The 15,291-nt window shown below is 48.9% G+C and overlaps 1 protein-coding gene and 1 pseudogene across 3 annotated transcripts in view; one reads left to right on the forward strand and one right to left on the reverse strand.

The window, feature by feature from the left end:
* The first annotated feature begins 1,107 nt into the window (after positions 1-1,107).
* Positions 1,108-2,177, forward strand: LOC119974845 (annotated as a pseudogene).
* A 9,324-nt stretch (positions 2,178-11,501) lies between these two features.
* Positions 11,502-15,291, reverse strand: part of kif7 (kinesin family member 7) — a 42,958-nt gene continuing 39,168 nt past the window's right edge. For all 3 annotated transcript variants that reach the window (XM_038813375.1, XM_038813374.1, XM_038813376.1), the window contains exon 18: positions 11,502-12,615. In XM_038813375.1, the coding sequence (XP_038669303.1) occupies positions 12,200-12,615 (416 nt within the window). In that variant the 3' untranslated portion in view covers positions 11,502-12,199. The remainder of the gene's footprint in view (positions 12,616-15,291) is intronic.

Raw genomic sequence — 15,291 nt, forward strand, 5'->3', positions numbered from 1 at the left:
GCAAGGTACTGGCATGGATAGAGGATTGGCTGACTGGTAGAGAGTGGGGATAAAGGGGTGACTAGTGGTGTTGCACAGGGGTCAGTGTTGGGACCACAGCTATTCACAATATGCATTAATGATCTGGAAGAAGGAACTGAGGGCATTGTTGCTAAGTTTGCAGATGATACAAAGATATGTACACAGGTTGTGTTGAGGAAGCAGGGAGGCTGCAGAAGGACCTGGACAGGCTAAGAGAGTGGGGAAAGAAATGGCAGATGAAATACAATTGTGCACTTTGGAAGGAGAAATGGAGGCATAAACTATTTTCTAAATGGGAAGATGCTTAGGAAATCAGAAGCAGAAAGGGACTTGGGAGTCCTTGTTCGCGATTTTCTTACGGTTAACGTACAGTTCAATCGGCAGTTAGCAAGGAAAATGCAATGTTAGTATTCATGTCGAGAGGGATAGAATCCAAGAGCAGGGAAGTACTTCTAAGGCTGTGTAAGGCTCTCGTCAGACTCCATTTGGAGTATTGTGAGCAGCTTTGATCCCCATATATAAGGAAGGATGTGCTGGCCTTGGAAAGGGTCCAGAGGTTCACAAGAATGATCCCGGAATGAAGACTTATCATTTGAGGAGCGGTTGAGGACTCTGGTTCTGTACTCAATGAAGTTTAGAAGGATGAGGAGGGATCTTATTGAAACTTACAGAATACTGAGAGGCCTAGTTTGATTGAACGTGGAGAGGATGTTTCAACTCGAGGGCACAGCTTCAGACTGAAGGAACGATCCTTTAAAACTGAGATGAGGAGGGATTTCTTCAGCCAGAGGGTGGTGAATCTGTGGAACTCTTTGCCGCAACTGGCTGTGGAGGCAAAATCGCTGAGTCGTTAAGACAGAGATAGATAGGTTTTTGATTAAAAAGGGGATCAGGAGTTATGGTGAGTAGGCAGGAGAATGGGGATGAGAAACTTAACAAACATGATTGAATGTGGAGCAGACGGTGAGGTCAGGATGCGGCCCAGAGCCGGGTGCCGGGAAACAATGAAGCTATGGGCGGAGTAAATTTGGAGTGCACTCAGCAGCTGGTGGTGCGGCGGCTGGGACTCTCGGTGCCAGATTAGGGTGGGTGTTCGTGAGTATGGCCATCCTCACACGACAGGATCTCAATTTTGGACAAGTGATTGCAGCTGTACTGTGTGAATTTCGAGAAGTGGCTATTCATATGATCCTGTATGTCCGGCAGGTTTATCCAATCGGAATGTTTCAGAAGAGAAAGTAGTATAATGTGCCTGTCCAGATGTCGTGCCACCCGGAGCTTAACCCATACATCCAGGACACACTGCACTGCATCAAACCTCTGACTGAGAAGAATGAGGTGGATTGGATGGTGGTGGAGGTCCTGGATAAGGAGCATCATCCTGTGGAGCGCTTTGTCTTTGAGATACCCCAGCCTCCTCTACTGTCTGTCAGCTCTGACTCACTGCTTTCCCGTGTTGAGCAGCTGCTTCGAGCATGGATCCTGAAGATCAGTGTCAGCGATGAGATTCTTTATTTTTTTAAAAATAAATTTAGAGTACCCAATTATTTTTTCCAATTAAGGGGCAATGTAGCGTAGCCAATCCGCCTAGCCTGCACATCTTTGGGTTGTCGAGGTGAAACCCACGCAGATACGGGGAGAATGTGCAAACTCCTCACAGACAGTGACCCAGGGCCGGGATTCGAACCCGGGTCCTCAGCACCGTAGGCAGCAATGCTAACCACTGTGCCACCGTGCCGCCCAGTGATGAGATTCTTGACAGCAACCCTCCAGGCTGTACCTTTACTGTATTGGTTAATACCTGAGATGTTGCCACTCGAGACATGGAGAAAATTCAAGTAATAAAGAACTTCCCATGGATCCATGCTGATGAACAGGAAGTGAACATGCGAGAGCCACGGCTAATCCCACTTAAAACTATGACATCAGATAACTTAAAGATGCAGTTGTATGTTGAGGAGAGAGCTCAGAAAAAACTTGCTGATTGCCCATCAGATCCAGTAGCCACGTTACCAAATGAAACAGAACCCAAGACACTGGACATGTATCATCATGGAACTGACTGGTGGGGTATAAGAGAGCTTTCAAAACCTCGTGTTGATGTGAAACATGAGCAGGGATCAAATCCAGAGAATTGGCATCTTCCTGGGTTTTAACCTTTTTTGGACTGTAGAGATAATTTGTGGTTTGACCATGCACATTGCATTGTGCTGCATTCGTTGAGGATGAGATAAAATTTGGTGTAATTTTATGGTTCTAGGTTGTGCTTTGAAATAGCTTATCTCCTGCATGAATAGGCATTGCTTTTTAACTTAGTGGCCAGACTTTCTCTGAACAGACTGCAGAGCAATGATACAGCACTGTACAAATGCACAAGACCTGTGATCTAGATTCTGCGCCTTCCCAGTGGTTTTCTCACCAGTGTGCGAGATTATGGCCTTCATCAGACAGGGAGGGCCATGTAGCATGTGGGGCTCATTGCCTAGCATCCCAATCAGACCACGATGCCTGGACACTGTGCCTGAATAATAATAATCTTCTATTGTCACAAGTATGAAGTTACTGTGAAAATCTCCGAATCGCCACATTCCGGCGCCTGTTCAGGTAAGCTGGTGTGGGAATTGAACCCGCGCCTGCTGGCCTTCTTCTGAATTACAAACCAGCTGTCTAGCCCACTGAGCTAAACTCGCTCCGGAACACTGCAGGAGGCAACACCACACACGCAGCAGCCAACATCCGAACACCCAGGGGATGGAAAACAGTTCTGGGACATGTCCACAGCCATAGGGTGGGTGAGTGCCACTGGGAGGGGGGAGGATGCCTGGCGAGGTGGGTCAAGGGGTCGGGGGTTGCCGCTCTGTGGAAGAAAGTGCCAGAAGCGTCGTATTGGTTGTGCACAAGGGTGTTTATTGTGTTTCACAATTCTCCACCCTCCCATTGGTCATTAGTGCTGCACCCTCCCCCACCCCCTACATGCATCCCCCCTCCCCCGGTACCCTCAGTGATCCTCGATGTGCTTGGCCCTCCTAGCTATACCACTACGTCTAGGTGTATCCCCAGGATGCACATCTGAGGTGGAGGCAGCCAACTACTTACCATGTCCCGTGTTGGTGCCCCGGCAGAATTCCTCTGGGGGCTGTGCTCGGAGACCCCGGCTCACTTATCGGCAGCACATGCACAGCCATGCTGCCCTGTACCGTGTGCTGACCCTGAGACGTGGCCTCATCAGAGGGGTGGAACATTGTGAAGCTGGTTGCCACCGTTACCATTCCATGGGACGGGTCCAGGTTGGCACCCGGTATCCCATCCTCCCGCTCAGCATCCATAGGACCTTACGGGTCACCTTGGGACAGAGGGGCAGCTAGTTCGAGCCCCAGCTGCCCCTACATAATCTGGTTCTGCCTACCCTTCTGGTTACTCATGGTCCCCACCATTATGTCGACGCCCTCGGTGAAGCTCCTCAGTGACTAGGACACGCTCTGCATCGCCTCTGTAATGTCCACCTGTGACTGGGTCAAGCTCCGCAGCGCCTTGACCATTCCCATCTGAGAGCGGGATATGGCCCACAGAACCTCATCAAGTTCAGCCTGGCACTGGGTGACATCCCCCAGCGAGTCGGACATTCTGCCGATACCCTCAGCCATGGCCGTCACCGACTGCACGACGCTTTGGGCATCTTCACTAACGGTGCCGCGCGTGCACCAAGCTCTCCACTGTGGTTGCCACCCACCCTTGCAGTATTGGCCTCGGTGCCATGCATTGCCGATGATATCGCCAGTGCCCGTAGCCCCTAGGACTCCTCCAAGTGGCTATAGGTCTGCTGGAGTGACTTTGACATCTCCCGGCCGGACCCCAACATCTCCGTCAGCTTCAGGGTGACCTCTTCCACAGGCTCAGCATCAGATTGGGACCCAGCTGGATCCTGGGATGCAGCAGACCTCTGACTGCTGTCTCAACTGGGACTTTGTGCCTCCACCTGATGTGCATCAACAGCAGTGTGGTGCTCACCAGATTGTGCCCAGAAGCCTGTCCACAACATAGGGGTAGCACGATAGCACAGTAGTTAGCACTGTTGCTTCACAGCTCCAGGATCCCAGGTTCGATTCCCGGCATGGGTCACTGTCTGTGTGGAGTCTGCGCGTTCTTGCCGTGTCTGCGTGGGTTTCGACCGGGTGATCCGATTTCCTCCCACAAGCCCCAAAAGACGTGCTTGTTAGGTGATTTGGACATTCTGAATTCTCCCTGTGTATCCGAACAGGCGTCGGTATGTGGCGACCAGGGGCTTTCCACAGTAACTTCATTGCAGTGTTAATGTAAGCCTACTTGTGACAATAAAGATTATTTCCAATCAAGGTATGTGTATCTGCACTGGGGGAGAATGGCGAATGACAGCCATGACGTGACTATTATGGTGGCATCCTCGGAGCTCTCCTCTGAGGTGGTCTCATGGGAGGCTGAAGAGGGGCCACCCAGGATGGGCCAGCGCCATCGGCTAGAGGGTCTGCGGGAGAATGGACATGTGGTCAGCGGGAGGAATTTGTCAGTCAGTAAGGCAATAACAACGCACATTTGACAAGTCCTTCTGGTGGAGCCAGGTGGTTCCTCACCACTGCGGCGTCCGCCAATCTCTGCATTGGTGACCGCTCTGCCCTCGGCCACACTGGTCACCTCCAGGTCTCGCTCCTCAAAGCTGGTGAGGATTCTTCTGTCCGGCACACCACCGCCAGTCTGTGCAATTGTGGGAGAGTTTTTCCTGATGCAACACAGATGGCATCATTAGTCACACACGTGGTTTATAGTGGTGGGAAGGGGGTGTGAAGGAAGGGTACAGGGGGTTGAAGGGGGAGGGGGTCGCATGGGAAGTTGGGGGAGGATGCTCGCGTATCGGTGGAAAGGTCTTGGGGATGCGGGGGGTGGGGGAAGGATTGCGTGGGCATCTACTCACTCGTACTGCCCGGTGTTGGAACGTTGACCTTTTCATGAACTGGGGGCCAGTCCTCCTGGTCACACTCCCTGAGCTCACAGCCGCCGCTACCTTGTCCCACGCGGCACTGGCTGCCCTATGGCTGTCCCTCCGGGACCTTCGGGGAACAGGGCATCCCTCCTGGCCTCCACTGCGTCTAGCAGCCTCCCCAGATCTGCATCCCAGATCTTGTGGCCGGTCTCCTGGGCGCCATTGTTGCGAGCTGGCTGGGATTGGCTGAGCAAGTGCCGCTTAAGTGCTGCTTGACCTTGATGGTGGGGAGCTGGCGAGGGCGGTGCTGGCAAATTGGCGTGCGAGCCTTCATTTGCGACGAGAGGCCCGTGGGGTCTTGGTAAGTGGACCAATTAATGTTGAATAACGTTGCCGGTCTCGCCAGGCCGAGCGCCGGGAAGCTCACGGCAGTTCCCGCTTGCTACCACACTTAGAAATCTTTCCGGAGAATCTCACCCCATGTCTCATTCTTCTAAATTCCAGTGGGCCGCGGCCCAACCTCGCTTGATAAGAGAAGCCCTTTATCTATAGTCAATTGGCTTGTTACTTCTTTCCAAGCATTCTCTCTAGTTAACATATGTACCTTCTTTAAATTCTACCCTGCAATTCAACCATTGGGAAGTGATCCAGGATACCTGAATGTCCATGATCAGCAGCATCGTGCCCCTGCTGAGCCTGTCCCCTGACCAGTGAGATCCAGCTGAGATGCACAGACTAGCACAACTCTATAGTTTGCTGCAAGAAGATTCATCCGACCCTCAAACTGTAGAAAACACTATTATTCCATCACACCTATGTGGATTAAGTACATGTGCCATATGACAGTTGCAGTACATGGAGCACTGGCTCTACCTGTAACTGGGAAAGTATCAGTCTCAGACACCCTTTTTGGAGATCTATGCAACAAATCCCCTCTTGCTAGTCCTACAACAGGCCCGTACAATGAAGGAAGGGATGATCTGAACACATCAGCACCGCCAACCACTACCAAACTATACAGAAAGTTACCCCCAACAAGAGTGTGTGGGACATACCGTAGCAAAGATATACTGGTACACAGTGATGAACGTACATTAGTACTGTGATTTTGTGCACTGGTACTGTCTCAATGCAAGAATATGCACAATTCTTCCATTGATTTGTGACACACACCAATACCATACCAGTGAGAATCTGAGGATTTACACACAACACAGGTTTCACATCAAATAAAGAGGCAAGCAGGAACTCCTGAGGCAGCAAGAATGCAATTCCTACATGCTAAGAGTTAAAAGTTCAAATGGGAAGGTTTAAACTAATGTGGCAGGGGGATGGGAACCAAATGAGGTTAGTGGACAATAAGGAGGTAGTAACTAAAGCCTGTAAGGAACTAGATCATGAAGTGAGCGTGACTAAGGCGAAGAGTAGGCAGGGAGCAGATGATGAACGCAAAGGGACTGGTGGTCTGAGGTGCATTTGTTTTAATGCAAGAAGTGCAGTAGGTAAGGCAGATGAATTTAGGGCTTGGATTATTACCTGGGAGTATGATGTTATTGCTATTACTGAGGCTTGGTTGAGGGAAGGGCATGATTGGCAACTAAATATCCCAGGATATCGATGCTTCAGGAGGGATAGAGAGGGAGGTAAAAGGGGTGGAGGAGTTGCATTACTGGTTAGAGAGGATATCACAGCTGTGCTGAAGGAGGGCACTATGGAGGACTCGAGCAGTGAGGCGATATGGGCAGAGCTCAAAAATAGGAAGGGTGCGGTAACAATGTTGAGGCTGTACCAAAGACCTCCCAACAGCCAGCGTGAGATAGAGGTACAAATATGTAAACAGATTATGGAAAGATGTAGGAGTACAGGGTGGTGGTGGTAGATTTTAATTTTCCCAACATTGACTGGGATACACTTAGTGTCAGAGGTCTAGATGGAGCAGAATTTGTAAGGAGCATCCAGGAGGGTGTTCTAGAGCAGTATGTAAATAGTCCAACTCGGGAAGGGACCATACCGGACCTAGTGTTGGGGAATGAGCCCGGCCAGGTGGTTGAAGTTTCAGTCGGGGATTACTTTGATTAATTGTGATCACAATTCCGTAAGTTTTAGAATACTCATGGGCAAAGACGAGAGTGGTCCTAAAGGAAGAGTGCTAAATTGGGGGAAGGCCAACTATACCAAATTTTGACAGGAGCTGGGAATGTGGATTGGGAGCAGCTGTTTGAAGGTAAATCCACATTTGATTTTTTTTTTTTACATAGAATTGACAGTGCAGAAGGAGGCCATTCGGCCCATCGAGTCTGCACCGGCTCTTGGAAAGAGTTGTACCCAAGGTCAACACCTCCACCCTATCCCCATAACCCCACCGAACACTAAGGGCAATTTTGGACACTAAGGGCAATTTAGTATGGCCAATCCACCTAACCTGCACATCTTTGGACTGTGGGAGGAAACCGGAGTACCCGGAGGAAACCCACGCACACACGGGGAGGATGTGCAGACTCCGCACAGACAGTGACCCAAGTCGGAATCGAACCTGGGACCCTGGAGCTGTGAAGCGATTGTGCTATCCACAATGCTACCATGCTGCCCTGATCACGGTATGTGGGAGGCTTTTAAAGAGAGGTTGATTAGAGTGCAGGACAGACATGTCCCTGTGAAAATGAGGGATAGAAATGGCAAGATTAGGGAACCATGAATGACAGGTGAAATTGTGAGACTGGCTAAGAGGAAAAAGGAAGCATACATAAGGTTTAGGCAACAGAAGACAGACAAAGTTTTGGAAGAATATCGGGAATGTAGGACCAATCTGAAACGAGGAATCAAGAGGGCTAAAACGGGTCATGAAATATCTTTAGCAAACAGGGTTAAGGAAAACCCAAAGCCTTTAATTCATATATAAGGAGCAAGAGGGTAACTAGAGAAAGGGTTGGCCCACTCAAGGACTAAGGAGGAAAGTTATGCATGGAGTCAGAGAAAATGGGTGAGAATCTTAACGAGTACTTTGCATCAGTATTCACCGAGGAGAGGGACATGATGGATGTTGAGGTTAGGGATAGGTATTTGATTACTCTAGGTCACGTCGGCATAAGGAGGATGTGTTGGGTATTATAAAAGGCATTAAGGTGGACAAGTCCCCAGGTCTGGATGCATCCCAGGTTACTGAGGGAGGTGAGGAAGAGGAAATAGCTGGGGCCTTAACAGATATCTTTGCAGCATCCTTGAACACGGGTGAGGTACCTGAGGACTGGAGAATTGCTAATGTTGTCCCCTTGTTTAAGAAGGGTAGCAGGGATAATCCAGGTAATTATACACCGATAAGCCTGCCGTCAGTGGTAGGGCAGCTGCTGGAGAAGATACTGAGGGATAGGATCGATTCCCATTTGGAAGAAAATGGGCTTATCAGTGATAGGCAACATGGTTTTGTGCAGGGAAGGTCATGTCTTACAAACGTAATAGAATTCTTTGAGGAAGTGCCAAAGTTGATTGATGAGGGAAGGGCTGTAGATGTCATATACACGGACTTCAGTAAGGCATTTGATAAGGTTCCCCATGGTAGGCTGATGGAGAAAGTGATGTCTCATGGAGTCCAGGGTGCACTAGGTAGATGGATAAAGAACTGGCTGTGCACCAGGAGACAGAGAGTAGTAGTGAAAGGGAGTTTCTCAAAACGGAGAACTGTGACTAGTGGTGTTCCACAGGGATCCATGCTGGGACCACTGTTGTTTGTGGTATACATAAATGATCTGGAGGAAGGTATAGGTGGTCTGATTAGCAAGTTTGCAGATGACACTAAGATTGGTGGAGCAGCAGATAGTGAAGGGTACTGCAGAGAATACAACAGAATATAGACAGATTGGAGAGTGGACGTAGAAATGGCAAATGGAGTTCAATCTGGGCAAATGCAAGGTGATGCATTTTGGAAGATCCAATTGAAGAGTGAACTATATGGTAAATGAAAAAGCCCTGGGGAAAATTGATGTACAGAGAGATCTGGGTGTTCAGGTCCATTGTCCCCTCAAGGTGGCTGTGCAGGTCGACAGAGTGGTCAAGAAGGCATACGGCATGCTTTCCTTCATCGGAAGGGGTATTGAGTACAAGAGTTGGCAGGTCATGGGGCAGCACGGTAGCATAAATGCTTCACAGCTCCAGGGTCCCAGGTTCGGTTCCCAGCTGGGTCATTGTCTGTGCGGAGTCTGCACGTCCTCCCCGTGTGTGCGTGGGTTTCCTCCGGGTGCTCCGGTTTCCTCCCACAGTCCAAAGATGTGCGGGTTAGGTGGAATGGCCATGCTAAATTGCCCGTAGTGTCCTAAAAAGTAAGGTTGGGGGGGGGGGGGGGGAAGGGTGTTGTTGGGTTACGGGTATAGAGTGGATACGTGGGTTTGAGTAGGGTGATCATTGCTCGGCTCAACATTGAGGCCGAAGGGCCTGTTCTGTGCTGTACTGTTCTATTCTATTCTATAATCTATGTTACAGTTGTATAAGACTTTGGTTCAGCCACATTTGGAATACTGCATACAGTTCTGGTCGCCACATTACCAAAAGGATGTGGATGCTTTGGGGAAGGTGCAGAGGTTCACCAGGATGTTGCCTGGTATGGAGGGCGCTAACTATGAAGAAAGGTTGAGTAGATTAGGATTATTTTCATTAGAAAGACGGAGGTTGAGGGGTTTGAGGTCTACAAAATCATGAGAGGTATAGACAGGGTGGATAGCAAGAAGCTTTTTTCTGCAGAGTGGGGGACTCAATTACTAGGGGTCACAAGTTCAAGGTAAGAGGGGAAAAGTTTAAGGGAGCTATGCGTGGAAAGTTCTTTACGCAGAGGGTTGTGGGTGCCTGGAACGCATTGCCGGCGGAGGTGGTAGAGGCGGGCACGATAGCGTCATTTAAGATGTACCTAGACAGATACATGAATGGGCAGGGAGCAGAGGGATACAGATCCTTAGAAAATAGGCAACAGTTTTAGATAGAAGATCTGGATCGGCGCAGGCTTGGAGGGCCGAAGAGCCTGTTCCTGTGCTGTAATTTTTCTTTGTTCTTTGTTCTTAACAGTGCGACCGGCAGAAATTGTGACTACATAATTATAGAATACTTTAAAAAGGCAGAACTCCTTTTATTTGTTCAATTCTTGATATGAGTGTTTAACGAGCCGGTGACATTTGAAGGTTACATTGTAAACCACAATTCTATCGGTCAATTAGATAACATTTTTCAAGCTGCACAAAATAAAGCTCATGGGCGGGATTCTCCGTCGGGAATCAGGAAACTTGATTTGGCAAAGAATCGGGTTTGATGCTGAAATCATGGCGGGTGCCAGTTTCACACAAATCGCAATTCTCCGGTGCCTCTTCAGCTGCGTCAATGGGTTCCACTCGGCACGTACAGTAAATGCCGTTGGCATATTATTATCGGGCCTGACCTGGGCCTCCGCGATTCTCCACCTTCCCTCTGGCGAGGTTCACTTGTGTTTTTGAAAATCATGAAGCAGGCGCCGTGGCTGCTGAGGGAGATATGGGGGCTACGGAAAATGTCCGACATTGACATAGTTTTTTGACAGTTGTGCCGTTGGCCTGGGGGCTTCTGCTAGGGCTGGGGGGGGGAAAGGAGTAGTGATGGATGTCCAGGAGGTGGGCTTTGGGGTCGGGGTGGACAGGCACAGAGCACCATTGCCGCAGCCTGCAAGGCAGCCATACAGTTGTGCACACCGCTGAATGCCCACTGTGAACTTAAGGCCACAAGTCTTATAGATGTCCCCCAGGCCACCCCCCCCCCCCCCCCCCCAGATGCCCTCTGGCCCCAGCCAACCCATTTGTGGGGTAAGTGCCCTCCAGCGCAACCAGTGCTATCTTGTTAGCTGGGATGAGTGTGTGTGGGGAGTGAAGTGTGTATTTACGGCTGCAGCTTGTCAGCCCGAGTGTCAATCACGGACCCAGAAAATCCCGTACTGTTTCTCATGGAATCGATTGTGTTCCATGTGGCGCCAGTGCTAGCCCCTCAACTGTTGCTGCATCGGTCCAGGTGTGGCGCCAGTTTTGCTGTTGTAGAAGACCACAAATACTGCCCCACCATCAACACTTAGTCTCAGAAACGGAGAATTCCGCCACATATTCCTTCTACGTCTCCTTCTTTCCACCTCCAAAACCATTGCTTCTTTCACGCCTCATCAGTTGGGGCTGGAATTAAATCCATGTCCAAGAGGCAAAAGATCAATGCCGAACTTTGTATCCAGCCCTACACCCACCCTGACAGCCTTTTATGAAAGACATTGGAAAATCAATTTGGAAACTGCTTCCCTGGAGAATAACGAGGGAATTGGCATGCTGGATTCTCAATCCACTGCCAAGTGAAAGTATTGGTCCACTCAGCAACAACTTCAGGATGATTGCTTTTCATAGACACGTTGATCTATTCCTTGTTGAAATGTGTTAGCTTAACATGCAACCGAAAATAACATATACTTTACCAGCACTTCGATTGTTGTCGTAACAACCAGTTTGTGGCAAATAACTGTAAGAACATGCTCCAAAACTGGGATAAACACTCTTTCACTGTAATGCAAGATGGTGTTTACATCAAATTTGGATATGCTGGGTATAAAGTAGGCTTTAAACAGCAAAGTGGAAATAAAGTTACAAATTGCTGCTTTTTCTCAACTTAATGCACTTAAAAATGGCGCACAATCGATCAGAAATGGAGGACATGCGTAAAGCATTGGAGCACAACCCTGAAACACATTGAGAGAACATGTTTGCAGTTCAGCAATGCTTTTTTCAAAGGAGTTCTGGATGATGTTGATCCATCCCTGTGAGAAGGACTATCACTCTAAATTGGAGAACCTTGCAGCTTTCAGCGTGTGATCAGTTGCTCTCTATATAGGGGATGTAATCACCCAAGTACTGGCATTTCTGATCCCAAACGTTGCTGTGATCCTGCCCTTGAGTTTCACGCTTATTGTTCTAATCATTAATTTCACTGTTATTTTTGAGATTGTGTGTATTTTTTAAAAACAAGAAAAGTGAATTGAACCAAGTTCACTTTTATCATTGCTGCTTGACTCACCAAAGCTTCATTACAATTCTGCTTAAAACTGTTTTCTTTGATTTTAATTGCTTTGTAGAAAAAATTGGAATAAAAAAGCTTTTTCTCAGAAGTGTGTTTTCTTCATCATGCAACGAGAAACTGTGCTGATGCATTACACCACATGACCTGCTGTATCCAAATGTTCAGCTATCCCACTGGATTCTTTCGGACATCAATGATCCCAGGATTGAAGAAAGAAATGTTTGCATTGAGATTTGCCTGTCTTAATGTTTTTTGGGATTTCTGCACGGGTGTAATACCCCAGTGCATGGCTCCCTCTGCAGGCTGCATTGCCCTATTGTACGGGTGCTCCACTGAGTCCCTTAGTCTCAGATCTTCCAGCCCAGCCTGATCCTCTGTCGGTAGAGATGACCTTCGCCAAGTGGGGGGCAGAGGTGCGTGAACTAGATCGCGGAGATCCTCTTTGGATTTGGGAATCTGTTCCAGAGCAGCTGATGGCACAGATGCTTGATCTTGTGCAATATGATTCCCAGTTTCTTCTATTCCAGATGCTGGGGGCATTTGGTCGACAGTTACTGAAGCTCTCCCAACAAATCCAAGACCTGAAAGAGAACAGAGCCTGCATTATTGCACAGTTCCCGTCCCAAAAGAGCATAAAAGCACACTGCGATTTAATTTTAAACAGCTTCTTTCTCTTCTGAGCCAAAGTTCCAGGTTCAATTCCCGGCTTGGGTCACTGTCTGTGCGGAGTTTGCACGTTCTCCACTTGTCTGCTTGGGTTTGCTCCGGTTTCCTCCCACAAGACACGAAAGACGTACTTTTTAGGTAATTTGGACATTCTGAATTCTCCCTCAGTGTACCCGAACAGGCACCGAAATATGGCGACTAGGGGTTTTCCCACAGTAACTTCATTGCAGTGTTAATGTATGCCTACTTGTGACAATAATAAAAATTATTATTATATATTCTCTGGCTGTGGCCTGAAGCCAGACGGTCATCGGATAGTCTGACTTTCAGAATTGTACAATCAGGACCTGGGGAACACCCCTCACTTTGTTTGATTTCTCTTAGAGCCCACCATCTAACTTCCATCTGATTCCTTCTTGTTGCAATGTGACTGTGATTACTGGTAACATGTGAAGGACTACAAGTGTCAGCCTGACCCCTGAGCCTTTCTGAAAATCAAAGTGTCGGCACTCACGTTGCAATCAGAAGGATGAAGAATGAAGCCTCACTGCAGGTTTTGAACAGGTAGTGCAGTAATGTGGCAGTGCTGCCTGGTCAGAGATACAGGATGGGTTCTAATGGAGAAGTGTCATTTGTGGCAGGTTTTTCTGGGAGTTTCTCCCCAGCTCTGTTGTCAAGTTCCCCACCGCTACCTAACCACACTTATCTGGGCCCTGTGGAGTCTCTCAGCTGGCTACCCCACCCTTAGAATTATTTACATCACTGGGGAGCTGAACCCACTGGCCAGGCCAGCTCCTCAAAGATCGGGCCACCATTTTGAAAGGGTGCCCTGATCTCCAAGTGGGCTTGAGGGTCCCCCACAGCCCCCACTCAAGGCCAATGTCGGCACCCCCCCCCCAAAACACATGGGCACAACCGCCCCCCCACTTCCACCCTAAGTGATGACAACCCACTACTGGGTCGCTGAGGGCCCCACCTTTTCAGGCCATCCCGCGTACCCTTTCCCCCCCACCTTCCTGAACCTGCACCCTTCACTCCCCCTCCACCCTTCCAGAGGTCCCTCCATACCCGCCCTGCAAACACCCCACCCTTCACACCCCCCCCTCCTCCTTTCATGGGCACAGCCACCTCAGGCCCTGACTCTTGGCTGTATCACCCTGGCACTGCTACAATGGCACCCCGGCAGTGTTCCTGCCCACTTTGCAGTGCCAGCCGGACACCTTGTCAATTCCTGGGTGGCAGTGCCAAGATGGCCCGCGTTCAAGGGGAAGGGCCAGTGGGCCACCCTGCTCTGTCCCTGACCACCCAGGGGCCTCTGATAGCTCGGGGGGCCTCCTGGGTGCCGTTCCGCCTGGTCCACATTTGTGAACGGCGCCTGGCTGGGGTCTCCCTGGGGTGGCTGGTAGATGCCAGAAGCCCGATAGATCCTGGGTTTTAAATCTACTTAGGCATGCGAGGCTTGGCCCTGCCCATTGAGGGTGGGATCCTGATCGTCACACCTTGGGAACTCGCGAGGCGCACTGGCTGTCTCCTGGCTGTGTCGCACTCCCTTTAGGTCACAATGCGGCTGGTAGCTCGTGCCCACAACCTTTCAGATGAGATGTTAAGTTGAAACCACATCTGCCTATTCAGGAGGATGCTCCCATAGAATTACTGGGAGAACAAGGAGCTAGGAGGGGGGGTTCTCTACAGTTTTCTACAGAATTCCTACAGTGCAGGAGGCCATTCAGCCCATTGAGTCTGCACCGACCTTCTGGAAGAGCACCCGACCTTGGCTCACTGCCCTATCCCCGTAACTCCCACCTAATATACACATCCTTGGACAATAAGGGGCAATTTAGCATGGCCAATCCACCTAACCTGCACATTTCTTTTTTTTTTATTAAATAATTTTTATTGAAAATTTTTTACAAAATATATAACAAACAGTAACAAACAACAATAAAACCACATAATAAGCATAACACCCCCAGGGCCGTAGCAACGCATATATCGAGCCCTACCTGCACATTTTTGGACTGTGGGAGGAAATCGGGGCACCCGGAGGAAACCCACGCAGACACAGGGGAAACGTGCAGACTTCACAGTTACCAAAAGTCGGAATCGAACCTGGGTCCCTGGCGCTGTATGGCAGCAGTGTTAACCACTGTGCCACCGTATAAGAGTTACCCGCCAACTAAAATCACCAACACTGAGTAACTGGTAATTATTCTCATTCCTGTTTGTGGAAGTCTGCAGTAAACAAACAGGTTGTTGTTTGACGACAGTGACTACATTTCATAAGTGCATAATTGGTTATAAACCCAATGGAAATTTCAATGATATGAATGGGATAAATAAATACACATTCGTCTTCAAAATTTAACAAGGAAAAAAAAAATTAAACTTTAAAAATAATTAATGATTGGTCTGATTTAGGATTGGGGGCAGGACACAGAAGTAGCGAAATCTCCCTCACTGACTCATACACTTGAGTTTAGTTCACAAGGTGACATAAATAAAAGATGCCTCTGGCCAGCCTGCATTAGTCTACTTTCCATTAACAGAGTTGCAACAAATTGGAAAACTGAGAAAATAATGAGGAATTAAAA

This window comes from Scyliorhinus canicula, chromosome 12 (assembly GCF_902713615.1).
Source record: "Scyliorhinus canicula chromosome 12, sScyCan1.1, whole genome shotgun sequence".
NCBI lineage: Eukaryota > Metazoa > Chordata > Chondrichthyes > Carcharhiniformes > Scyliorhinidae > Scyliorhinus > Scyliorhinus canicula.